This window comes from Aquarana catesbeiana, linkage group LG02 (assembly GCF_042186555.1).
Source record: "Aquarana catesbeiana isolate 2022-GZ linkage group LG02, ASM4218655v1, whole genome shotgun sequence".
Taxonomy (NCBI): Eukaryota; Metazoa; Chordata; class Amphibia; order Anura; family Ranidae; genus Aquarana; species Aquarana catesbeiana.
In genome coordinates, this window is record NC_133325.1 from 813,587,737 (window position 1) to 813,615,126 (window position 27,390).

Below are 27,390 nucleotides of genomic sequence, written 5' to 3' on the forward strand. Positions count from 1 at the left end.
CCATTGTGTATGGCCTCCTGTTGGTGGAGATGACATTTAATCCTCCTCCAGTTGGTGTCTGTACTGTCAGGAAAGGGGGTGTGGCTAGCTAAAAGGGGTGGAGCTTTGCAGCACACCTGTCCTGGTGCAGTCATGAACTGGGTGTGGTTGGGTGTCTTCCCTGAAGTAGCGAGACCCATCCTCCACATTGAAGGTCACTCGCCTGGAGGTCTTCAATGTCAGATTCCTTATCCAGTGCCGGCCTGCAGATTGGTCTGTATGGGGTGAGGACAGCTGGGGGTCACAACACAGAATAATGACACGCAGCACACACATGACCTCCTCAGCCAGGAGTAAACGTTCCGTGTCCTCTCACACTGGGGGGGGGGGGGGGGGGGGGGGGGCGTTCATCAACTGCACTATGTCCATGTTTGTACCACATCTGAGTCTGTGCTGCACGGTGTCCATGTCTCTACCACATCTCTTTACCGTGTCTGAAATACATAGTTTGTGGGGTATTTAGAAAACAAAAGAGCTTACAATCTATTGGGGTATAAGGGAGGATACAGAAGGTAGAAGAGCTTACAAGCCTATAGGATAGGGGGAGGGGTGGTGGCAAAAAGATGCCAGTCTCTGGGGAACAGTTGGTCCTATTCTGGCTCTGTTAAGGGTCCATCATACATGAGGGCACCTCAGATGTTTGATGCTGGGACTCTCCTGCGGAAACTTGTGACTTCTCCTGTGATTCTCCTATGTCTCTCCTAGCAGATCACAATGACGGTTCGTCCAGCAAGAAGCAGATGGTTTTTGGGGTGGTGACCGCCATCGACCTTCTAAATTTTTGACCAGAGAGCGTGTGCGGCGTGGGAGCGAGTCCAGCGACAAGGACCCCATTGAAAGAGTCCGACATTTCAGCGCCTCGTGAGCCCCGGAAGTTGCGCCGGTTCCATGTTCTGTAGGGGAGGGGAATGCCTGTAGGTCAGTTTTTATTGGCTGTTACGTGATGAGAATGGCGATTATGTAGCAGTGGCATGTAACCAATAAAGAGAGTTTTATTTATCCTCCGTGTCTTCTCCATGGTGGTGACTTCATCCGTGTCTTCTCCATGGTGGTGACTTCATCCCTGTCTTCTCCATGGTGGTGACTTCATCCCTGTCTTCTCCATGGTGGTGACTTCATCCCTGTCTTCTCCATGGTGGTGACTTCATCCGTGTCTTCTCCATGGTGGTGACTTCATCCGTGTCTTCTCCATGGTGGTGACTTCATCCCTGTCTTCTCCATGGTGGTGACTTCATCCCTGTCTTCTCCATGGTGGTGACTTCATCCCTGTCTTCTCCATGGTGGTGACTTCATCCCTGTCTTCTCCATGGTGGTGACTTCATCCCTGTCTTCTCCATGGTGGTGACTTCATCCCTGTCTTCTCCATGGTGGTGACTTCATCCGAATCCCATTTATTTACTCATACATACATTAAAGAACCACTTCCGCTCTCCCAGCCAACTTCTTCACCTTCTCACCAACAAGACCACATCCTGGCACCTACCCAAACTACCATAGAGACCGCATCTAACCAGATCGCCATATAGACCACATCCTGTCACCCGACCATATCTCCATAAGAACCCTGTCCCGACACCTGGCCATATCACCATAAGAAAACCCCATCCCGGCACCTGGCCATATTGCCATAGAGACCGCCTTCCAGGACCATCTGTCCCACCTCCACTCAACTCATCTCAACTCCTATTTACAATCTGTTCAGCCTCAATCCACCACTCATCCCACCCACAATTTGGACTCTCATTAGATGAGTTACAGGAAAATGACATCTACACAACGTCTCTCCGCACACAGCAAGTGTTAGGTTTCTTCTGGGTCATAGAGTACTAATAGCAAAATACAAATTATCTTCAACTTCTAATAAGTCCCCAGCGCCAGTCAATGTGAATTCCTCCTCACTGGTGGGACTTCCAGTTGAATAGTTATAGTACAGAATATGCCGGACTTTTCTTGTGGTGGAATGAATGATATTGCACTGCTTAGTCCAGTCACAGGACATCATCGGCCAACTTACTCCTGGTCTTCCTCCAATGGTAGAGGGGTGGGGGGTGCCAAGTCATTATAATTATATGTTTTTACCATGTGACTTCCAGTCTTGAGATTTGTGGGGTGATGGTTGGGGATTTCATTCAGCATTTGAAATACCTGTGGGGGGGGGGGGGGGGGGGGGGGGGGGGGGGGGGGGGCGCTCACTCATGAGGTAGCTGGCCACATGTAAGTAGCGCCATGTTTTTTATGGTTTGCACAATGTTCACTAGACTCTGGGCTTCCTCCCAATGCGTTTCATGAACAATGTTCACTTCTTCAGGAGAATATCATGGTGGGTATGCACCCCAGGAACATTCTGGAACTGAGAGCTATAAGACATACTCTTCTACACTAGACCCCTCTCCCCAGTCAACCATAGGATGGCTTCTCCTACACTGGACTCCTCTCCCCAGTCAGCCATAAGACGGACTGTCCTACACTGGACTAAACTCCCCAGTCAGCTATAAGATAGACTCTACTACACCCCTCTCCCCTGTCAACCATAGGGTTGCTTCTCCTACACTGGACTCCTCTCCCCAGTCAGCCATAAGACAGACTCCCTTACACTGGACTCCACTCCCCAGTCAGCCGTAAGCTGGACTCCACTCCCCAGTCAGCCGTAAGCTGGACTCCACTCCCCAGTCAGCCGTAAGCTGGACTCCACTCCCCAGTCAGCCGTAAGCTGGACTCCACTCCCCAGTCAGCCGTAAGCTGGACTCCACTCCCCAGTCAGCCGTAAGCTGGACTCCACTCCCCAGTCAGCCGTAAGCTGGACTCCACTCCCCAGTCAGCCGTAAGCTGGACTCCACTCCCCAGTCAGCCGTAAGCTGGACTTGCCCCCTCGCCTCAGTCAGCCGTAAGCTGGACTTGCCCCCTCGCCTCAGTCAGCCGTAAGCTGGACTTGCCCCCTCGCCTCAGTCAGCCATAAGACGGACTCTCCTACACTGGACTCCTCTCCCCATTCAACCATAAAACAGACTTTACTACACTGGACTCCTCTCCTCAGTCATCTATAAGACGGACTCTCCTACACTGGAATAGACCCCTCTCCCCAGTCAACCATAGGATGGCTTCTCCTACGCTGGACTACTCTCCACAGTCAGCCATAAAACAGACTCTCCTATACTGACTCTTAGGTCAGGGTAAAGTCGGACAATGCCTTGGCGGGGGCCTACATAGACCATCAAGGGGATAACAGAAGTTGGGCATCCATGAAAGAATCAAATCTGATCATCTACTGGGTGGAGAAAAACATTCCAACTCTCTCTGCATAACTCGGGAATGGAAATTAGCAAGAGGTCTTCCTGCGTTGCTAATGCCTGTACTCAGGGGAGTGGTGTCTCCACCAAGAGGTCTTCCCAAGTTGCCAGTGTCTGGACTCAGGGGACTGGTCTCTCCACCCAGAGGTTTCCCCGACTCCTGTACTCAGGGGAATGGTCTCTCCATCCAAAGCTCTTCCTGAGTCACCAAGGTCTGTACTCGAGGGAGTGGTCTCTCCATTCAGAGATCTTCTTGTCAGAAATGGGGATCACCAGCTGTGGACATCATGGCCTTCAGATTCAACAAAACACTAGACAGACTTATGCTGGGTACAGAGATCCCCTAAAGGTTGCAGTAGAAGCCTGGTGCTTCATTGGTCCCATGTCAGACTGGTGTAATGAAAATGAACGAATTCTGGACAGTCGCACTCAAATATTAGCCTTGTTTATTAGAAGATGCACATCAATTTCAAAAAATCACAGCAGACAGAAAGGAGCTGACGTTTCGCACTAGCATTGGTGATACCTTAGCACTATGAGTAAGCACTAACCCTAGTGCGAAACGTCAGCTCTTTTCTGTCTGCTGTGATTTTTTGAATTGATGTGCATCTTCTAATAAACAAGGCTAATATTTGAGTGCGACTGTCCAGAATTCGTTCATGTTCATCGCGATCAGCATTCGCCAGCACCTGTGACCTCCGAACCAAGATTGTTTTACTCTGTCTATTTAGTACTCCTGGAGCAGTGATCATTTTCTTCAGACTGGTGTAGACATTCCACCCGGTGAGGATTCTTCCTTGATTACTCCGATAGAGGAAGAAAAGATTCTGGTTATCCTCATCGCCCCAAATTGTTCCAGGACTTGGTTCACAGACGTACACAGACTCCTGGGAGATGAACCAGGATTTTTCTCAGTGTATTTCACTTCTTCAGGAGAATATAAAGTATGTGTGTGTGTGTGAGAACCTGGCCTTCACCAGGGGTGGGGAGACCCTCAGAGGAGGTCACTTCCAAGATGGACTACAACCTACTAGAAATATACACCAACATCGAAGCTTTATCCCCCAATGAGAGGGACATTTACCTTAACGTAGAATTAAAGACAAACCTTTTGTTGTTTTAGTTTTAGATGGACTGGGGAGGAATTAATCTCCTGTCAGTTTTTATTGCAGTCTGTGTCCACAATAGGGAGATTCACCAGAACAGAAATACAGGGGAAATATTCCAATAGGGACACTAGCTTTGGTTACAACCCAGGGATTCCTTCACTTCCTGTTGTGACTATGGGGCAGGAAGTTAAGGGAAATATCCCCAATGGGACACGTCAAATATACCAAATCTGCAGCAATTACCTGACATATTTACCAAATCTGATGCCTCCACATATTTACAGAATTTGCAGTAATTACCTCACAGATCTATCAAGTTTGTGGTATTTACTTCACATAATTACCAAATTTTAAGTATTTACCTCACCTTAACTGAACTTGTGCCATTTATCTCACAGAATTACTGAATTTAATGGAGGAGTTGGGAACCCCTGATAATAATGGGCGGAGTTGGGAACCCTTTATAATAATGGGAGGAGTTGGGAACCCCTGATAATAATGGGCGGAGTTGGGAACCCTTTATAATAATGGGAGGAGTTGGGAACCTCTGATAATAATGGGAGGAGTTGGGAACCCCTGATAATAATGGGAGGAGTTTGGAACCCCTGATAATAATGGGAGGAGTTGGGAACCTCTGATAATAATGGGCGGAGTTGGGAACCTCTGATAATAATGGGCGGAGTTGGGAACTCCTGATAATAATGGGAGGAGTTGGGAACCCCTGATAATGATGGGCGGAGTTGGGAACCCCTGATAATAATGGGAGGAGTTGGGAACCCCTGATAATAATGGGAGGAGTTGGGAACCCCTGATAATGATGGGCGGAGTTGGGAACCCCTGATAATAATGGGAGGAGTTTGGAACCCCTGATAATAATGGGAGGAGTTGGGAACCCCTGGTAATGATGGGAGGAGTTGGGAACCCCTGATAATAATGGGAAGACTTGGGAACCCCTGATAATAATGGGCGGAGTTGGGAACCCCTGGTAATAATGGGAGGAGTTGGGAACCCCTGATAATAATGGGAGGAGTTAGGAACCCCTGATACTAATGGGCGGAGTTGGGAACCTCTGATAATGATGGGCGGAGTTGGGAACCTCTGATGATAATGGGCGGAGTTGGGAACCCCTGATGATAATGGGAGGAGTTTGGAACCCCTGATAATAATGGGAGGAGTTGGGAACCCCTGATAATAATGGGAGGAGTTTGGAACCCCTGATAATAATGGGAGGAGTTTGGAACCCCTGATAATAATGGGAGGAGTTGGGAACCCCTGATAATAATGGGAGGAGTTGGGAACCCCTGATAATAATGGGCGGAGTTGGAAACCTCTGATAATAATGGGAGGAGTTGGGAACCTCTGATAATAATGGGAGGAGTTGGGAACCTCCTGATAATAATGGGCGGAGTTGGAAAGCTCTGATAATAATGGGAGGAGTTGGGAACCTCTGATAATAATGGGAGGAGTTGGGAACCTCTGATAATAATGGGCGGAGTTGGAAACCTCTGATAATAATGGGCGGAGTTGGAAACCTCTGATAATAATGGGAGGAGTTGGGAACCTCTGATAATAATGGGCGGAGTTGGGAACCTCTGATAATGATGGGAGGAGTTTGGAACCCCTGATAATAATGGGAGGAGTTGGGAACCCCTGATAATGATGGGAGGAGTTGGGAACCCCTGATAATGATGGGAGGAGTTGGGAACTCCTGATAATGATGGGCGGAGTTAGGAACCCCTGATAATAATGGGAGGAGTTAGGAACCCCTGATAATAATGGGAGGAGTTGGGAACCCCTGATAATAATGGGCGGAGTTGGAAACCTCTGATAATAATGGGAGGAGTTGGGAACCTCTGATAATAATGGGAGGAGTTGGGAACCTCTGATAATAATGGGCGGAGTTGGAAACCTCTGATAATAATGGGCGGAGTTGGAAACCTCTGATAATAATGGGAGGAGTTGGGAACCTCTGATAATAATGGGCGGAGTTGGGAACCTCTGATAATGATGGGAGGAGTTTGGAACCCCTGATAATAATGGGAGGAGTTGGGAACCCCTGATAATGATGGGAGGAGTTGGGAACCCCTGATAATGATGGGAGGAGTTGGGAACTCCTGATAATGATGGGCGGAGTTGGGAACCCCTGATAATGATGGGAGGAGTTGGGAACCCCTGATAATAATGGGCGGAATTGGGAACCCCTGATAATGATGGGAGGAGTTGGGAACCCCTGATAATGATGGGCGGAGTTGGGAACCCCTGATAATAATGGGAGGAGTTGGGAACCCTGATAATAATGGGCGGAGTTGGGAACCCCTGATAATGATGGGAGGAGTTGGGAACCCCTGATAATGATGGGAGGAGTTGGGAACTCCTGATAATGATGGGCGGAGTTGGGAACCCCTGATAATGATGGGCGGAGTTGGAAACCTCTGATAATAATGGGAGGAGTTGGGAACCTCTGATAATAATGGGCGGAGTTGGGAACCTCTGATAATAATGGGCGGAGTTGGGAACCCCTGATAATGATGGGAGGAGTTGGGAACCCCTGATAATAATGGGTGGAGTTGGGAACCCCTGATAATAATGGGAGGAGTTGGGAACCCCTGATAATGATGGGTGGAGTTGGGAACCCCTGATAATAATGGGCGGAGTTGGGAACCTCTGATAATAATGGGCGGAGTTGGGAACCCCTGATAATGATGGGAGGAGTTTGGAACCCCTGATAATAATGGGAGGAGTTGGGAACCCCTGATAATGATGGGAGGAGTTGGGAACCCCTGATAATAATGAGAGGAGTTGGGAACCCCTGATAATGCTGGGAGGAGTTGGGAACCCCTGATAATAATGGGCGGAGTTGGGAACCCCTGATAATGATGGGAGGAGTTGGAACCCCTGATAATAATGGGAGGAGTTGGGAGCCTCTGGTAATAATGGGCGGAGTTGGGAACCCCTGATAATAATGGGAGGAGTTGGGAGCCTCTGGTAATAATGGGCGGAGTTGGGAACCCCTGATAATAATGGGCGGAGTTGGGAACCTCTGATAATAATGGGAGGAGTTGGGAACCCCTGATAATAATGGGAGGAGTTGGGAACCTCTGATAATGATGGGAGGAGTTGGGAACCTCTGATAATGATGGGAGGAGTTGGGAACCTCTGATAATGATGGGAGGAGTTGGGAACCCCTGATAATAATGGGAGGAGTTGGGAGCCTCTGGTAATAATGGGAGGAGTTGGGAACCTCTGATAATGATGGGCGGAGTTGGGGACTCCTGATAATAATGGGAGGAGTTGGGAACCCCTGATAATAATGGGAGGAGTTGGGAGCCTCTGGTAATAATGGGAGGAGTTGGGAACCTCTGATAATAATGGGAGGAGTTGGGAACCTCTGATAATAATGGGAGGAGTTGGGGACCTCTGATAATGATGGGAGGAGTTGGGAACCTCTGATAATGATGGGAGGAGTTGGGAACCCCTGATAATGATGGGAGGAGTTGGGAACCCCTGATAATAATGGGCGGAGTTGGAAACCTCTGATAATAATGGGAGGAGTTGGGAACCACTGATAATAATGGGAGGAGTTGGTAACCTCTGATAATGATGGGCGGAGTTGGGAACCCCTGATAATAATGGGAGGAGTTGGGAACCTCTGATAATAATGGGAGGAGTTGGGAACCCCTGATAATAATGGGAGGAGTTGGGAACCTCTGATAATGATGGGAGGAGTTGGGAACCCCTGATAATAATGGGAGGAGTTGGGAGCCTCTGGTAATAATGGGAGGAGTTGGGAACCTCTGATAATGATGGGCGGAGTTGGGGACTCCTGATAATAATGGGAGGAGTTGGGAACCCCTGATAATAATGGGAGGAGTTGGGGACCTCTGATAATGATGGGAGGAGTTGGGAACCTCTGATAATGATGGGAGGAGTTGGGAACCCCTGATAATTTTGGGAGGAGTTGGGAACCCTGATAATAATGGGAGGAGTTGGGAGCCTCTGGTAATAATGGGCGGAGTTGGGAACCCCTGATAATAATGGGAGGAGTTGGGAGCCTCTGGTAATAATGGGCGGAGTTGGGAACCCCTGATAATGATGGGAGGAGTTGGGAACCCCTGATAATAATGGGAGGAGTTGGGAGCCTCTGGTAATAATGGGAGGAGTTGGGAACCTCTGATAATGATGGGCGGAGTTGGGGACTCCTGATAATAATGGGAGGAGTTGGGAACCCCTGATAATAATGGGAGGAGTTGGGGACCTCTGATAATGATGGGAGGAGTTGGGAACCTCTGATAATGATGGGAGGAGTTGGGAACCCCTGATAATGATGGGAGGAGTTGGGAACCCCTGATAATAATGGGAGGAGTTGGGAGCCTCTGGTAATAATGGGCGGAGTTGGGAACCCCTGATAATAATGGGAGGAGTTGGGAGCCTCTGGTAATAATGGGAGGAGTTGGGAACCTCTGATAATGATGGGCGGAGTTGGGGACTCCTGATAATAATGGGAGGAGTTGGGGACCTCTGATAATGATGGGAGGAGTTGGGAACCTCTGATAATGATGGGAGGAGTTGGGAACCCCTGATAATGATGGGAGGAGTTGGGAACCCCTGATAATAATGGGCGGAGTTGGAAACCTCTGATAATAATGGGAGGAGTTGGGAACCCCTGATAATAATGGGAGGAGTTGGTAACCTCTGATAATGATGGGCGGAGTTGGGAACCCCTGATAATAATGGGAGGAGTTGGGAACCTCTGATAATAATGGGAGGAGTTGGGAACCCCTGATAATAATGGGAGGAGTTGGGAACCCCTGATAATAATGGGAGGAGTTGGGAGCCTCTGGTAATAATGGGAGGAGTTGGGAACCTCTGATAATGATGGGCGGAGTTGGGGACTCCTGATAATAATGGGAGGAGTTGGGAACCCCTGATAATAATGGGAGGAGTTGGGAACCTCTGATAATGATGGGAGGAGTTGGGAACCTCTGATAATGATGGGAGGAGTTGGGAACCTCTGATAATGATGGGAGGAGTTGGGAACCCCTGATAATAATGGGAGGAGTTGGGAACCCCTCATAATAATGGGAGGAGTTGGGAGCCTCTGGTAATAATGGGCGGAGTTGGGAACCCCTGATAATAATGGGAGGAGTTGGGAACCCCTGATAATAATGGGAGGAGTTGGGAACCCCTGATAATAATGGGAGGAGTTGGGGACCTCTGATAATTATGGGAGGAGTTGGGAACCTCTGATAATGATGGGAGGAGTTGGGAACCTCTGATAATGATGGGAGGAGTTGGGAACCCCTGATAATAATGGGAGGAGTTGGGAACCCCTCATAATAATGGGAGGAGTTGGGAGCCTCTGGTAATAATGGGCGGAGTTGGGAACCCCTGATAATAATGGGAGGAGTTGGGAACCCCTGATAATAATGGGAGGAGTTGGGAACCCCTGATAATAATGGGAGGAGTTGGGAACCTCTGATAATAATGGGAGGAGTTGGGAACCCCTGATAATAATGGGAGGAGTTGGGAACCTCTGATAATGATGGGAGGAGTTGGGAACCTCTGATAATGATGGGAGGAGTTGGGAACCTCTGATAATGATGGGAGGAGTTGGGAACCCCTGATAATAATGGGAGGAGTTGGGAGCCTCTGGTAATAATGGGAGGAGTTGGGAACCTCTGATAATGATGGGCGGAGTTGGGGACTCCTGATAATAATGGGAGGAGTTGGGAACCCCTGATAATAATGGGAGGAGTTGGGAGCCTCTGGTAATAATGGGAGGAGTTGGGAACCTCTGATAATAATGGGAGGAGTTGGGAACCTCTGATAATAATGGGAGGAGTTGGGAACCCCTGATAATAATGGGAGGAGTTGGGAGCCTCTGGTAATAATGGGAGGAGTTGGGAACCTCTGATAATGATGGGCGGAGTTGGGGACTCCTGATAATAATGGGAGGAGTTGGGAACCCCTGATAATAATGGGAGGAGTTGGGGACCTCTGATAATGATGGGAGGAGTTGGGAACCCCTGATAATTTTGGGAGGAGTTGGGAACCCCTGATAATAATGGGAGGAGTTGGGAGCCTCTGGTAATAATGGGAGGAGTTGGGAACCCCTGATAATAATGGGAGGAGTTGGGAACCTCTGATAATGATGGGCGGAGTTGGGGACTCCTGATAATAATGGGAGGAGTTGGGAACCTCTGATAATGATGGGCGGAGTTGGGGACTCCTGATAATAATGGGAGGAGTTGGGAACCCCTGATAATAATGGGAGGAGTTGGGAACCCCTGATAATAATGGGAGGAGTTGGGAACCCCTGATAATAATGGGAGGAGTTGGGAACCCCACCATACATGTGAATAGATGAATTTTGTACACAGTGGGGGGACGGACGGGCGGTACTCGGTCACCAATTCAGCTGGTTCCGTTATCTGGAATGTGATTGGTCGCCGCTCTCCTCAGTCACACTCCGGGTGCGCATGCGCAGGTAGTTCCAGGCGGTGGGCGTGCCCTTCTATGTATATTAATGAGGCGGACAGCGGCCTGGCCTATCGGGAAAGCTTTGGCGTCATGACGTCACACGCCGGCCAGGCTTATGGTAATGTGCGGCGTGGTACGTGATGACGTAGGCGCCCCTGCGGGTCCCGATTGCTGCAGCCGCTTGTCAGTGTGACGAAGATTGGCACCGGGTAAGCTGTCAGTCACCCGGCCCGCCCGCCGGCCCGCGCCTCTCCCCGGCCCTCCGCAAACCCCCGACACCCCCCAGCCGGTCCCTCCGACACCCCACACCCCTCCGCTATACCCGCCACCCCCACCGCGCGCCCCCGGGCTCCCACCGAGCCTTCACTGCGCGTCCCCGGCACCTCCCCCTCCCTGTGCGCGCCCCCTAAACACGCCCTCCCCTCCGGCCCGCGCTTCACCCCGCCCGCCAATAGGGAGACGCCGCCTCACACAGCAGCCAATCACAGCGCCCGGCTGCCTGTTACCAGGGTAGGGAGGGGCCAGGCTGGCGGGGAGGGGCTACGGGAGAAAGAGGGAGGGGCTGGAATGTTGTGTACAGTGTGCTGATCACCCCGGCTCAGTGCAACCGAGAAATCCTTCCCCCCCAATTAGTGTACATTGTGTGCAACCGAGAAATCCTTCCCCCCCAATTAGTGTACATTGTGTGCAACCGAGAAATCCTTCCCCCCAATTAGTGTACATTGTGTGCAACCGAGAAATCCTTCCCCCCAATTAGTGTACATTGTGTGCAACCGAGAAATCCTTCCCCCCCAATTAGTGTACATTGTGTGCAACCGAGAAATCCTTCCCCCCAATTAGTGTACATTGTGTGCAACCGAGAAATCCTTCCCCCCAATTAGTGTACATTGTGTGCAACCGAGAAATCCTTCCCCCCCAATTAGTGTACATTGTGTGCAACCGAGATATCCTTCCCCCATTACTATAGATTGTGTGCAACCGAGAAATCCTTCCCCCCCCAATTAGTGTACATTGTGTGCAACCGAGAAATCCTTCCCCCCCCAATTAGTGTACATTGTGTGCAACCGAGAAATCCTTCCCCCCAATTAGTGTACATTGTGTGCAACCGAGAAATCCTTCCCCCATCTCTATAGATTGTGTGCAACCGAGAAATCCTTCCCCCCCAATTAGTGTACATTGTGTGCAACCGAGAAATCCTTCCCCCATCTCTGTAGATTGTGTGCAACCGAGAAATCCCCCCCCCCCCCCAATTAGTGTACATTGTGTGCAACCGAGAAATCCTCCCCCCCAATTAGTGTACATTGTGTGCAACCGAGAAATCCTTCCCCCCAATTAGTGTACATTGTGTGCAACCGAGAAATCCTTCCCCCCAATTAGTGTACATTGTATGCAACCGAGAAATCCTTCCCCATTACTATAGATTGTGTGCAACAGAAAAATCCTTCCCCCATCACTGTACATGGTGTGCAACCGAGAAATCCTCCCCCCAATTAGTGTACACTGGGTGCAACCGAGAAATCCTCCCCCCATTACTGTACATTGTGTGCAACTGAGAAATCCTTCCCCCATCACTGTATATTGTGTGCAACCGATAAATCCTTCCCCCCCATTACTGTACATTGTAGGCAACCAAGAAATCCCCCCCCCCCCCCATTACTATAGATTGTGTGCAACAGAAAAATCCTCCCCCCCCCCCCCCCAACTCTATAGATTGTGTGCAACCGAATAAAGCCTCCCCCAAATGTTATACTAGAGGTGCAACCTGCAAATACTTCCCCCGTTACTGAACAATGTATGCATTACTGTAAAACGAGTGCAACTGACAAATACATCAATGCCACACTGGGGGTGCATCCTACAAATACTTCCCCCACTACTGTACAATGTGTGTACCCTACAAATACTTCCCCCACTACTGTACATTGTGTGCACCCTACAAATACTTCCCCCACTACTGTACATTGTGTGCACCCTACAAATACTTCCCCCACTACTGTATAATGTGTGCACCCTACAAATACTTCCCTCATCACAGTACAATGTGTGTACCCTACAAATACTTCCCCCACTACTGTACATTGTGTGCACCCTACAAATACTTCCCCCACTACTGTATAATGTGTGCACCCTACAAATACTTCCCTCATCATAGTACAATGTGTGCATCCTACAAATACTTCCCCCACTACTGTACAATGTGTGCACCCTACAAATACTTCCCCCACTACTGTACAATGTGTGCACCCTACAAATACTTCCCCCACTACTGTACAATGTGTGCACCCTACAATTACTTCCCTCATCACAGTACAATGTGTGCACCCTACAAATACTTCCCTCATCACAGTACAATGTGTGCACCCTACAAATACTTCCCTCATCACAGTACAATGTGTGCACCCTACAAATACTTCCCCCACTCCCTTCAAAATGTGTGTAGCAACCAAATACTTCCCCCGCCCACCCTTCCCCCACACACACGCTGCTACACTGGTTGTGCACCCTGAAAATATTTTCTCCATCATCGTATACTGTAGTGTGCACCCTGCAAAAACCTCCCCCATCACTGTACAGTGTACTCTGTGCACTCTGCAAAAACCTCCCCCATCACTGTACAGTGTGCACTCTGCAAAAACCTCCCCCATCACTGTACAGTGTGCACCCTGCAAAAACCTCCCCATCACTGTACAGTGTACTCTGTGCACCCTGCAAAATCCTCCCCCATTACTGTACAGTGTACCCCCAACATTTCTACTTGATAAAGACGGACAGTTCTCAGGGTTGCACTCCATACTGCTTCAAAAAGTGGGCGGGATCAGGGCAAAGTGGGCGTGGCAATGTTGGTGTGGTGTAAACATATATTGGCAAATCCAAAATGTCAGGCAGAGAATCCAGCGATGGACACACCGAGCGCACATTTCTCATTCCATACCCAGCGCAGAGGTCAGGAATATGAAATGTAAAATATGGTGTCTGTTGTGCAGGGGTCAGGGGCGTGTGACGCTCAGGGTGCAGGGGTCAGGAGCGTGTGACGCAGTGGGTGCCGGGGTCAGGAGCGTGTGACGCAGGGGTCAGGGGTGTGTGACACAGAGGGTGCAGGGGTCAGGAGCGTGTGACTCTCAGGGTGCAGGGGTCAGGAGCGTGTGAAGCACAGGGTGCAGGGGTCAGGAGCGTGTGACGCAGTGGGTGCAGGGGTCAGGAGCATGTGACTCTCAGGGTGCAGGGGTCAGGAGCGTGTGAAGCACAGGGTGCAGGGGTCAGGAGCGTGTGACGCAGAGGGTGCAGGGGTCAGGAGCGTGTGACGCAGTGGGTGCAGGGGTCAGGAGCGTGTGACGCAGTAGGTCCAGGGGTCAGGAGCGTGTGACGCAGGGGTGTGTTACACAGAGGGTGCAGGGGTCAGGAGCGTGTGACTCTCAGGGTGCAGGGGTCAGGAGCGTGTGACGCAGAGGGTGCAGGGGTCAGGAGCGTGTGACGCAGGGGTGTGTTACACAGAGGGTGCAGGGGTCAGGAGCGTGTGACGCAGTGGGTGCAGGTGTCAGGAACGTGTGAAGCACAGGGTGCAGGGGCCAGGAGCGTGTGACGATCAGGGGTCAGGAGTGTGTGAAGCACAGGGTGCAGGGGTCAGGGGCGTGTGACGCGCAGGGGTCAGGAGTGTGTGAAGCACAGGGTGCAGGGGTCAGGGGCGTGTGACACAGAGGGTGCAGGGGTCAGGAGCATGTGACGCAGAGGGTGCAGGGGTCAGGAGCGTGTGACGCAGAGGGTGCAGGGGTCAGGAGCGTGTGACGCAGAGGGTGCAGGGGTCAGGAGCGTGTGACGCAGAGGGTGCAGGGGTCAGGAGCGTGTGACGCAGGGGTCAGGGGTGTGTGACACAGAGGGTGCAGGGGTCAGGAGCGTGTGACTCTCAGGGTGCAGGGGTCAGGAGCATGTGACTCTCAGGGTGCAGGGGTCAGGAGCGTGTGAAGCACAGGGTGCAGGGGTCAGGAGCGTGTGATGCAGTGGGTGCAGGGGTCAGGAGCGTGTGACGCAGTGGGTGCAGGGGTCAGGAGCGTGTGACGCAGTGGGTGCAGGGGTCAGGAGCGTGTGACGCAGTGGGTGCAGGTGTCAGGAGCGTGTGACGCAGTGGGTTCAGGGGTCAGGAGCGTGTGACACAGAGGGTGCAGGGGTCAGGAGCGTGTGACGCAGAGGGTGCAGGGGTCAGGAGCGTGTGACGCAGAGGGTGCAGGGGTCAGGAGCGTGTGACACAGAGGGTGCAGGGGTCAGGAGCGTGTGACTCTCAGGGTGCAGGGGTCAGGAGCATGTGACTCTCAGGGTGCAGGGGTCAAGAGCGTGTGAAGCACAGGGTGCAGGGGTCAGGAGCGTGTGACGCAGTGGGTGCAGGGGTCAGGAGCGTGTGACGCAGTGGGTGCAGGGGTCAGGAGCGTGTGACGCAGTGGGTGCAGGGGTCAGGAGCGTGTGACGCAGAGGGTGCAGGGGTCAGGAGCGTGTGACGCAGAGGGTGCAGGGGTCAGGAGCGTGTGACGCAGAGGGTGCAGGGGTCAGGAGCGTGTGACGCAGGGGTCAGGGGTCAGGAGCGTGTGATGCACAGGGTGCAGGGGTCAGGAGCGTGTGACGCACAGGGTGCAGGGGTCAGGGGCGTGTGACGCTCAGGGTGCAGGGGTCAGGGGCGTGTGACGCTCAGGGTGCAGGGGTCAGGGGCGTGTGACGCTCAGGGTACAGGGGTCAGGGGCGTGTGACGCTCAGGGTGCAGGGGTCAGGGGCGTGTGACGCAGAGGGTGCAGGGGTCAGGGGCGTGTGACTCTCAGGGTGCAGGGGCCAGGAGCATGTGACTCTCAGGGTGCAGGGGTCAGGAGCGTGTGAAGCACAGGGTGCAGGGGTCAGGAGCGTGTGACGCAGTGGGTGCAGGGGTCAGGAGCGTGTGACGCAGTGGGTGCAGGGGTCAGGAGCGTGTGACGCAGTGGGTGCAGGGGTCAGGAGCGTGTGACGCAGTGGGTACAGGGGTCAGGAGCGTGTGACGCAGAGGGTGCAGGGGTCAGGAGCGTGTGACGCAGAGGGTGCAGGGGTCAGGAGCGTGTGACGCAGGGGTCAGGGGTCAGGAGCGTGTGACGCACAGGGTGCAGGGGTCAGGAGCGTGTGACGCACAGGGTGCAGGGGTCAGGAGCGTGTGACGCACAGGGTGCAGGGGTCAGGAGCGTGTGACGCACAGGGTGCAGGGGTCAGGAGCGTGTGACGCAGTGGGTGCAGGGGTCAGGAGCGTGTGACGCAGTGGGTGCAGGGGTCAGGAGCGTGTGACGCAGTGGGTGCAGGGGTCAGGAGCGTGTGACGCAGTGGGTGCAGGGGTCAGGAGCGTGTGACGCAGAGGGTGCAGGGGTCAGGAGCGTGTGACGCAGAGGGTGCAGGGGTCAGGAGCGTGTGACGCAGGGGTCAGGGGTCAGGAGCGTGTGACGCACAGGGTGCAGGGGTCAGGAGCGTGTGACGCACAAGGTGCAGGGGTCAGGAGCGTGTGACGCACAGGGTGCAGGGGTCAGGGGCGTGTGACGCTCAGGGTGCAGGGGTCAGGGGCGTGTGACGCTCAGGGTGCAGGGGTCAGGGGCGTGTGACGCTCAGGGTGCAGGGGTCAGGGGCGTGTGACGCTCAGGGTGCAGGGGTCAGGGGCGTGTGACGCTCAGGGTGCAGGGGTCAGGGGCGTGTGACGCTCAGGGTGCAGGGGTCAGGGGCGTGTGACGCAGAGGGTGCAGGGGTCAGGGGCGTGTGATGCAGAGGGTGCAGGGGTCAGGGGCGTGTGACTCTCAGGGTGCAGGGGTCAGGAGCATGTGACGCAGAGGGTGCAGGGGTCAGGAGCGTGTGACGCAGTGGGTGAAGGGGTCAGGAGCGTGTGACGCACAGGGTGCAGGGGTCAGGGGCGTGTGACGCACAGGGTGCAGGGGTCAGAAGCGTGTGATGCACAGGGTGCAGGGGTCAGGGGCGTGTGACGCAGTGGGTGCAGGGGTCAGGGGCGTGTGACGCACAGGGTGCAGGGGTCAGGAGCGTGTGACGCAGAGGGTGCAGGGGTCAGGAGCGTGTGACGCAGAGGGTGCAGGGGTCAGGAGCGTGTGACGCAGTGGGTGCAGGGGTCAGGAGCGTGTGACGCAGGGGTCAGGGGCGTGTGATGCAGTGGGTGCAGGGGTCAGGGGCGTGTGACGCAGAGGGTGCAGGGGTCAGGAGCGTGTGACGCAGAGGGTGCAGGGGTCAGGAGCGTGTGACGCAGAGGGTGCAGGGGTCAGGAGCGTGTGACGCAGAGGGTGCAGGGGTCAGGAGCGTGTGACGCAGAGGGTGCAGGGGTCAGGAGCGTGTGACGCAGAGGGTGCCGGGGTCAGGAGCGTGTGACGCAGAGGGTGCAGGGGTCAGGAGCGTGTGACGCAGAGGGTGCAGGGGTCAGGAGCGTGTGACGCAGAGGGTGCAGGGGTCAGGAGCGTGTGACGCAGAGGGTGCAGGGGTCAGGAGCGTGTGACGCAGAGGGTGCAGGGGTCAGGAGCGTGTGACGCAGTGGGTGCCGGGGTCAGGAGCGTGTGACGCAGGGGTCAGGGGTGTGTGACACAGAGGGTGCAGGGGTCAGGAGCATGTGACTCTCAGGGTGCAGGGGTCAGGAGCGTGTGACTCTCAGGGTGCAGGGGTCAGGAGCATGTGACTCTCAGGGTGCAGGGGTCAGGAGCGTGTGACTCTCAGGGTGCAGGGGTCAGGAGCATGTGACTCTCAGGGTGCAGGGGTCAGGAGCGTGTGAAGCACAGGGTGCAGGGGTCAGGAGCGTGTGACGCAGTGGGTGCAGGGGTCAGGAGCATGTGACTCTCAGGGTGCAGGGGTCAGGAGCGTGTGAAGCACAGGGTGCAGGGGTCAGGAGCGTGTGACGCAGAGGGTGCAGGGGTCAGGAGCGTGTGACGCAGTGGGTGCAGGGGTCAGGAGCGTGTGACGCAGTAGGTCCAGGGGTCAGGAGCGTGTGACGCAGGGGTGTGTTACACAGAGGGTGCAGGGGTCAGGAGCGTGTGACTCTCAGGGTGCAGGGGTCAGGAGCGTGTGACGCAGAGGGTGCAGGGGTCAGGAGCGTGTGACGCAGGGGTGTGTTACACAGAGGGTGCAGGGGTCAGGAGCGTGTGACGCAGTGGGTGCAGGTGTCAGGAACGTGTGAAGCACAGGGTGCAGGGGCCAGGAGCGTGTGACGATCAGGGGTCAGGAGTGTGTGAAGCACAGGGTGCAGGGGTCAGGGGCGTGTGACGCGCAGGGGTCAGGAGTGTGTGAAGCACAGGGTGCAGGGGTCAGGGGCGTGTGACACAGAGGGTGCAGGGGTCAGGAGCATGTGACGCAGAGGGTGCAGGGGTCAGGAGCGTGTGACGCAGAGGGTGCAGGGGTCAGGAGCGTGTGACGCAGAGGGTGCAGGGGTCAGGAGCGTGTGACGCAGAGGGTGCAGGGGTCAGGAGCGTGTGACGCAGGGGTCAGGGGTGTGTGACACAGAGGGTGCAGGGGTCAGGAGCGTGTGACTCTCAGGGTGCAGGGGTCAGGAGCATGTGACTCTCAGGGTGCAGGGGTCAGGAGCGTGTGAAGCACAGGGTGCAGGGGTCAGGAGCGTGTGATGCAGTGGGTGCAGGGGTCAGGAGCGTGTGACGCAGTGGGTGCAGGGGTCAGGAGCGTGTGACGCAGTGGGTGCAGGGGTCAGGAGCGTGTGACGCAGTGGGTGCAGGGGTCAGGAGCGTGTGACGCAGTGGGTTCAGGGGTCAGGAGCGTGTGACACAGAGGGTGCAGGGGTCAGGAGCGTGTGACGCAGAGGGTGCAGGGGTCAGGAGCGTGTGACGCAGAGGGTGCAGGGGTCAGGAGCGTGTGACACAGAGGGTGCAGGGGTCAGGAGCGTGTGACTCTCAGGGTGCAGGGGTCAGGAGCATGTGACTCTCAGGGTGCAGGGGTCAAGAGCGTGTGAAGCACAGGGTGCAGGGGTCAGGAGCGTGTGACGCAGTGGGTGCAGGGGTCAGGAGCGTGTGACGCAGTGGGTGCAGGGGTCAGGAGCGTGTGACGCAGTGGGTGCAGGGGTCAGGAGCGTGTGACGCAGAGGGTGCAGGGGTCAGGAGCGTGTGACGCAGAGGGTGCAGGGGTCAGGAGCGTGTGACGCAGAGGGTGCAGGGGTCAGGAGCGTGTGACGCAGGGGTCAGGGGTCAGGAGCGTGTGATGCACAGGGTGCAGGGGTCAGGAGCGTGTGACGCACAGGGTGCAGGGGTCAGGGGCGTGTGACGCTCAGGGTGCAGGGGTCAGGGGCGTGTGACGCTCAGGGTGCAGGGGTCAGGGGCGTGTGACGCTCAGGGTACAGGGGTCAGGGGCGTGTGACGCTCAGGGTGCAGGGGTCAGGGGCGTGTGACGCAGAGGGTGCAGGGGTCAGGGGCGTGTGACTCTCAGGGTGCAGGGGCCAGGAGCATGTGACTCTCAGGGTGCAGGGGTCAGGAGCGTGTGAAGCACAGGGTGCAGGGGTCAGGAGCGTGTGACGCAGTGGGTGCAGGGGTCAGGAGCGTGTGACGCAGTGGGTGCAGGGGTCAGGAGCGTGTGACGCAGTGGGTGCAGGGGTCAGGAGCGTGTGACGCAGTGGGTACAGGGGTCAGGAGCGTGTGACGCAGAGGGTGCAGGGGTCAGGAGCGTGTGACGCAGAGGGTGCAGGGGTCAGGAGCGTGTGACGCAGGGGTCAGGGGTCAGGAGCGTGTGACGCACAGGGTGCAGGGGTCAGGAGCGTGTGACGCACAGGGTGCAGGGGTCAGGAGCGTGTGACGCACAGGGTGCAGGGGTCAGGAGCGTGTGACGCACAGGGTGCAGGGGTCAGGAGCGTGTGACGCAGTGGGTGCAGGGGTCAGGAGCGTGTGACGCAGTGGGTGCAGGGGTCAGGAGCGTGTGACGCAGTGGGTGCAGGGGTCAGGAGCGTGTGACGCAGTGGGTGCAGGGGTCAGGAGCGTGTGACGCAGTGGGTGCAGGGGTCAGGAGCGTGTGACGCAGAGGGTGCAGGGGTCAGGAGCGTGTGACGCAGAGGGTGCAGGGGTCAGGAGCGTGTGACGCAGGGGTCAGGGGTCAGGAGCGTGTGACGCACAGGGTGCAGGGGTCAGGAGCGTGTGACGCACAAGGTGCAGGGGTCAGGAGCGTGTGACGCACAGGGTGCAGGGGTCAGGGGCGTGTGACGCTCAGGGTGCAGGGGTCAGGGGCGTGTGACGCTCAGGGTGCAGGGGTCAGGGGCGTGTGACGCTCAGGGTGCAGGGGTCAGGGGCGTGTGACGCTCAGGGTGCAGGGGTCAGGGGCGTGTGACGCTCAGGGTGCAGGGGTCAGGGGCGTGTGACGCTCAGGGTGCAGGGGTCAGGGGCGTGTGACGCAGAGGGTGCAGGGGTCAGGGGCGTGTGATGCAGAGGGTGCAGGGGTCAGGGGCGTGTGACTCTCAGGGTGCAGGGGTCAGGGGCGTGTGATGCACAGGGTGCAGGGGTCAGGGGCGTGTGACGCAGTGGGTGCAGGGGTCAGGGGCGTGTGACGCACAGGGTGCAGGGGTCAGGAGCGTGTGACGCAGAGGGTGCAGGGGTCAGGAGCGTGTGACGCAGAGGGTGCAGGGGTCAGGAGCGTGTGACGCAGTGGGTGCAGGGGTCAGGAGCGTGTGACGCAGGGGTCAGGGGCGTGTGATGCAGTGGGTGCAGGGGTCAGGGGCGTGTGACGCAGAGGGTGCAGGGGTCAGGAGCGTGTGACGCAGAGGGTGCAGGGGTCAGGAGCGTGTGACGCAGAGGGTGCAGGGGTCAGGAGCGTGTGACGCAGAGGGTGCAGGGGTCAGGAGCGTGTGACGCAGAGGGTGCAGGGGTCAGGAGCGTGTGACGCAGAGGGTGCAGGGGTCAGGAGCGTGTGACGCAGAGGGTGCAGGGGTCAGGAGCGTGTGACGATCAGGGTGCAGGGGTCAGGAGCGTGTGATGCAGAGGGTGCAGGGGTCAGGAGCGTGTGACGCAGAGGGTGCAGGGGTCAGGAGCGTGTGACGCAGAGGGTGCAGGGGTCAGGAGCGTGTGACGCAGAGGGTGCAGGGGTCAGGAGCGTGTGACGATCAGGGTGCAGGGGTCAGGAGCGTGTGATGCAGAGGGTGCAGGGGTCAGGAGCGTGTGACGCAGAGGGTGCAGGGGTCAGGAGCGTGTGACGCAGAGGGTGCAGGGGTCAGGAGCGTGTGACGCAGAGGGTGCAGGGGTCAGGAGCGTGTGACGCAGAGGGTGCAGGGGTCAGGAGCGTGTGACGCAGAGGGTGCAGGGGTCAGGAGCGTGTGACGCAGAGGGTGCAGGGGTCAGGAGCGTGTGACGCAGAGGTACATAATGCACAAGCTAGGCCCCTCTACAGTACAGACTCCTCCCCCCCCTTTTTAAGTCACACAACAGAATGGGGCACATGTGACCTGCAGTCGTGAAGGGAAGTCGTCTTCTTAGCTGTGGAAGTGACTGGAAGTGGGGAGGAGCCTCCTTCTGCTTTGCATATAAATGAGCTGGAGGCGGGATTTGCATATTAAAGAGCCTCTGTAGCTTATTCATGTGCAAATCCCACCCTCAGATCATTGATATGCAAATCACACCGTGATCAGACTCCTCCAAGGTGCAGATAGAGGCGGCCCCCGGGGTAGAGCCTCGGCAGGACAAAGCAGGACTGTCCCGCACAATTCAGGACTGTTGGGAGGTATGTGAATATACAAACCCCCCACCCCCCTCCTTACAGCTGCACCCCCCCCCCCCCAAACTCTTCTAATTACCAGAGGGCAGGATCTGCTGCCTCTTCTCAGAGTTGAATTTATGTCTCCGTCGCTCGCTGTTACACCCCCCCCCCCCCATTATCAGTATGTTATACGCTTGCCAGCTATCTCTGAGACAGAGAGGGAGGTGTTCTGTAGTCCCCGGGTGTCACTGGCAGGATCACCGGGTGTAAATAGAAGGAATGCGGCCCCCACATGTAAGGAGCGGTAAGCTGATCTGTATGACCTATCACACGGAGGAATGATGTGATGACTGTGATCTCCCTGCAGGGCGGCGCTGACGTTCACCTCCCTCCGATCCGCTGTGAAATGAGGTGATCACAACGTGTATTATGATGTCCACAGAGAGACTGGGCATGGAGGATTATTCCGAGGACCAGCAGGTAAGACCCCACCCCCTCCCTGCCCAGCCCGCCCTTAGTGGTCAGGAGGGCTCCTATTGGTGGACTGAATGACAGATCCCGGTCTGTAGCTCCGATATGGTGCCGGCTGGATGGGGTGGGTGAGGGGTGCAGAGCATGCTAAGGGATGTATATAGAGTCTGACGCCTCCCTGTTCACGGTGCCTCGGGGGCGGGACTTTTCTTTTATTTATATTCCCTCAGGGGCGGGGCTAATTGTCTGATTTTCCTTTTGTGTCTCTAGATACAGGTGGTGACACATTTCAAGACGGAGCAGGAAGCTGTGTGTGTGGAGCCGACAACGCAGAGTCCGGTGACTGCTGAGAGTCCTATGGAGGCCGATAAACAGGCCATTTACAGGTCAGCCCCTCCCCCACCCACCCCCCCCCCCCCCCGTGTACAAACTGCCCATTGTGTGTCCCCACCCCCACCCTGCCTACAAACTGCCCTTTGTGTGTCCCCACCCCCACCCTGCCTACAAACTGCCCTTTGTGTGTCCCCACCCCCTCCGCACTGCCTACATACTGTATGTTCCCACCCCCTCCGCACTGCCTACATACTGCCCATTGTATGTTCCCACCCCCACCCTGCCTACATACTGCCCATTGTATGTCCTCACCCCCACCCTGCCTACAAACTGCCCATTGTATGTCCCCACCGCCACCCTGCCTACATACTGCCCATTGTATGTTCCCACCCCCACCCTGCCTACATACTGCCCATTGTATGTCCTCACCCCCACCCTGCCTACAAACTGCCCATTGTATGTCCCCACCCCCACCCTGCCTACAAACTGCCCATTGTATGTCCCCACCGCCACCCTGCCTACAAACTGCCCATTGTATGTCCCCACCGCCACCCTGCCTACATACTGCCCATTGTATGTCCTCACCCCCACCCTGCCTACATACTGCCCATTGTATGTCCTCACCGCCACCCTGCCTACAAACTGCCCATTGTATGTCCCCACCGCCACCCTGCCTACAAACTGCCCATTGTATGTCCTCACCGCCACCCTGCCTACAAACTGCCCATTGTATGTCCCCACCGCCACCCTGCCTACATACTGCCCATTGTATGTCCTCACCGCCACCCTGCCTACAAACTGCCCATTGTATGTCCCCACCGCCACCCTGCCTACAAACTGCCCATTGTATGTCCCCACCGCCACCCTGCCTACAAACTGCCCATTGTATGTCCCCACCGCCACCCTGCCTACAAACTGCCCATTGTATGTTCCCACCCCCACCCTGCCTACATACTGCCCATTGTATGTCCTCACCCCCACCCTGCCTACAAACTGCCCATTGTATGTCCCCACCGCCACCCTGCCTACAAACTGCCCATTGTATGTTCCCACCCCCACCCTGCCTACATACTGCCCATTGTATGTCCTCACCCCCACCCTGCCTACAAACTGCCCATTGTATGTCCCCACCGCCACCCTGCCTACAAACTGCCCATTGTATGTTCCCACCCCCACCCTGCCTACATACTGCCCATTGTATGTCCCCACCCCCACCCTGCCTACAAACTGCCCATTGTATGTCCCCACCGCCACCCTGCCTACAAACTGCCCATTGTATGTCCCCACCGCCACCCTGCCTACATACTGCCCATTGTATGTCCTCACCCCCTCCACCCTGCCTACAAACTGCCCATTGTATGTCCCCACCGCCACCCTGCCTACAAACTGCCCATTGTATGTCCCCACCGCCACCCTGCCTACATACTGCCCATTGTATGTCCTCACCCCCTCCACACTGCCTACATACTGCCCATTGTATGTCCCCACCGCCACCCTGCCTTCATACTGTATACCCCCACCCTGCCAACATACTGCCCATTGTATGTTCCCACCCCCACCCTGCCTACATACTGCCCATTGTATGTCCCCACCGCCACCCTGCCTACAAACTGCCCATTGTATGTCCCCACCCCCACCCTGGACACAAACTGGGGGAGGGGGTTGTTAGTATAAGAACACGCATCCATTGAAGGACACAGGAATTCAGATACAGTTGGGGGTTAAGCTGCCACCTACAGGAAGTTACAAACAAAAAGAAAAGTCCCCCGGTGTAGCTCCTCCCCCACCAGCATGCCTCTGTTTTTTGCTAGTGTCCTAGCAGGTTGGACGCCCCTTCCTCTGTGAAGGCTCTTACTGGTTGTGTAGATGGAGGCTTTTTACTGATTCATCTTTTCTGTTGGTTGAACTGGAAGGACTTGACTTGTCCTACTTCAGACGTGACTCTCCGTGTATCTGTGCCGGTCTTCTTGGGGTCACAGAGTTTTTCTCCTGTGACTTCAGTTAGGGTTCCTTGCTGACATCTCTGAGCCGGTCTCTACATTCATCTCTGTGGGTTGGGGTGTCCTCAGTGCCGGCATTGGACCTCGCGGAGCTGGACTTTTCATGGGCGAGCCTGGAATGTGACCTCTGGGCACTGAGTTCTGCATTGTGGTGCCCCAGGTGTGACCCGGTCTCTGAAGACCCAGTGAGTATTGGCCGGCTGGGCTGAGGCACTGGGAGCTACCTCACTGTTTACACAACTAATTTGTTGTGTAATGCCCCATCGGACTTTTTCTGTCGGCATTTCAGACGGACTCAGATAAAGAACATGTTCTAAATCTTTCCCTCGGAAATGCCGACGGAGTTTAGCCCGTTGGCAAGTCCGCTTGTGTGTTTTTTTTTTTTTGTTTTTTTTTTAAATCCCAAAATCCATACCAGACCCTTATCCGAGCACGCAACCTGGCAGGCCGCAGGAAAAGGGGGGGGGGGGCGAGAGAGCGCCCCCCCCCCCTCTTGGACCGTACCAGGCCACATGCCCTTAACATGGGAAGGGTGCTTTGGGGTAGCCCCCCAAATAACCTTGTCCCCATGTTGATGGAGACAAGGGCCTCATCCCCACAACCCTTGCCCTGTTGGCGGGGGGCTTATTGGAATCAGGAAGCCCCCTTTATCAAGGGGACCCCAAGATCCCGGCCAAATGTACCCCTACCGTTTCACAAAAAAAGTGTCAAAATGTTAAAAAAGACAAGACACGGCTTGGGACAAGTCCTTTATTAAAATATAAAAAAATAAAAATGTCCCACAAAGTCATCTTCTTCTTATATCGCTCTGCCTACGGACCGAAAAAAAAAAAAAAACGCGACTGATCCGCCTACATGGGAGGCTCCCGCTGTGTGACGTTTCTTCGCCTTTGACAGTTCTTATATAACTGAGGGCGGGGCCTCTTGGTGACGTACTCGGGTGACCCCGCTCCCTTTGATGCCAGTGGAAATTTCCTATGGCTTCCCTGTGGCGTCAGAGGGAGCGGGGTCATCCGGGTATGTCACCGAGTGGCCCCGCCCTCAGTTATATTAGAACTGTCAAAGGCGAAGAAGCGTCACACGACGGGAGCCTCCCATGGAGGCGGATGGGTCATGGCTTTTTTTTTTTTTTCTTTTTTGGTCCGATATAAGAAGATGAATGGACATCGTGGGACATTTTTATTTTTTAATAAAGGACTTGCCCCAAGCTGTGTCTTGTCTTTTTTAACATTTTGACACTTTTTTTTGTGAAATGGTAGGGGGACTTGTACCCCATTACCATTTCACACAGGGGGGGCCGGTATCTGGGGGTCCCCTTATTAAAGGGGGCTTCCAGATTCCGATAAGCCCCCGCCCGCAGACCCCCACAACCACTGGGCAAGGGTTGTGGGGATGAAGCCCTTGTCCCCACACACAAGGTGCTTTGGGGTGACTCCAAGGCACCTTTCCCATGTTGAGGGCATGCGGCCTGGTACGGTTCAGGAGGGGGGGGCTCTCTCGTCCCCCCTCTTTTCCTGTGGCCTGGCATGTTGCGTGCCCGGATAAGGGTCTGGTATGGATTTTGGGGGGGGCCCCTTTGCCATTTTTTTTTTTTTTTTAATTTGGCGCAGGGTTCCCCTTAATTTCCATATCAGACCCGAAGGGCCTGGTATGGATTTTAGGGGGACCCCCACGCAATTTTTTTTTTTTCTTTTTTAATTTTGGTGCGGGGTTCCCCTTAATATTCATATCAGACCCAAAGGGCCTGGTAATAGACTGGGGGGGGGGGGGGGGAATCCCATGATTTTCATCTTTATTGCCGAGACCGACAATTCATTACAGCTGCAAGCAGTTTTAAATGACAATTTTTCCTTTTAGAAACATCATTTTGCTTTTGGACTGTTCTAAACACGGGGAAAATGCGCCACTTTACAGGCATACTATAGACACCCCCCAGCTACGAAATTTAAAGGAATATTTCATTTTTATTGTTTCACTTTAAGCATTAAAAATATCACTGCTCCCGAAAAAATGGCCGTTTTAAAAAAAAAATAAATTTGCATTGATACATGTCCCCTGGGACAGGACCCGGGTCCCCAAACACTTGTTAGGACAATACCTTGCAAAATTGGCACTTTTGGTTTTTCACGTTTGTGTCCCATAGACTTTAATGGTGTTCATGTGTTCTGCCAAAGTTTTTGCCCGTTCGCATGTTCTGCTGTGAACCGAACTGGAAGGTGTTCGGCTCATCCCTACTCTTCACCACACAATGCATTGGCATCTGGGTCTCCTCAATCGGTGGTCTCCGTACTGAAGAGAGAGGTTTGTACACCCAGGGGTGTTCCTCATCTCTTGCATGGCGGGAGGAAATCATCACTTGGGGGCTTTGTGTTTCTCAGCTGAGAAAGCTTGCCGGGATCTTGCTGAAGGGACACCCCATTGGGGATAGAGTACATCTGGAGGCCTTTATAAAACCTGCTCACCTGGAGATGGGTCTTTTATTCTGTGGCTGATCTGCAACCTCTTGAGGAAGTTCCTCCAGATCCCTTCCGTAGTTCTGTGCTAAGTCAGGTGATTGTTCTAAGAGTGACTGAGGTTCCTGCCCCTCGCTCCATGACCATGAATGTTTCTATGTTCCACAGTGGGTCAGGAGATTCTCAGAACCATTTTCTGGCCTCAAGGTAAGGCAGGCCCAGCAGAGTCCTCCGTCACGTCCCAGAGACCCCTTGTGGTGGTAATGTGGTTGCTTTTTGCTCCTCCTCTTGTCCTTCTGGTGTTCCCTGTGGTATACTGTTCCTCCCTGCCTACCCTTATAGGGGTACCTCTCGTGCACCCTACCCTTCAGGCTGATTTCATTATTGGTACCCTTGAGTTCTCTACCTCTCTCAGGGGTCACTTGGCTATACTTGTAGGAGATTGGGCATTGAAGTATCTTTTGGAAATCACATTTGAGAGATTGGTTGCCTGACCAAGCAAATTCATTCTTTTATTATAGAACCTTCCTTCTGTGAAATCTCAGGGTTGAGAGCGTAC

The 27,390-nt window shown here is 54.8% G+C and overlaps 2 protein-coding genes across 3 annotated transcripts in view; both read left to right on the forward strand.

Annotated features, from left to right (window-relative positions):
- Nucleotides 1-1,038, forward strand: part of CBS (cystathionine beta-synthase) — a gene marked incomplete in the record, with an annotated part of 52,346 nt that extends 51,308 nt beyond the window's left edge. Inside the window, 1 exon segment of the mRNA XM_073617629.1 lies at nucleotides 745-1,038. Within this exon segment, the coding sequence (XP_073473730.1) occupies nucleotides 745-824 (80 nt within the window).
- A 9,975-nt stretch (nucleotides 1,039-11,013) lies between these two features.
- PKNOX1 (PBX/knotted 1 homeobox 1) overlaps nucleotides 11,014-27,390 on the forward strand; it is a 52,679-nt gene continuing 36,302 nt past the window's right edge. For both annotated transcript variants that reach the window (XM_073617630.1, XM_073617631.1), the window contains exons 1-3: nucleotides 11,014-11,124; nucleotides 21,942-22,054; nucleotides 22,316-22,431. In XM_073617630.1, the coding sequence (XP_073473731.1) occupies nucleotides 22,004-22,054; nucleotides 22,316-22,431 (167 nt within the window). In that variant the 5' untranslated portion in view covers nucleotides 11,014-11,124; nucleotides 21,942-22,003. The remainder of the gene's footprint in view (nucleotides 11,125-21,941; nucleotides 22,055-22,315; nucleotides 22,432-27,390) is intronic.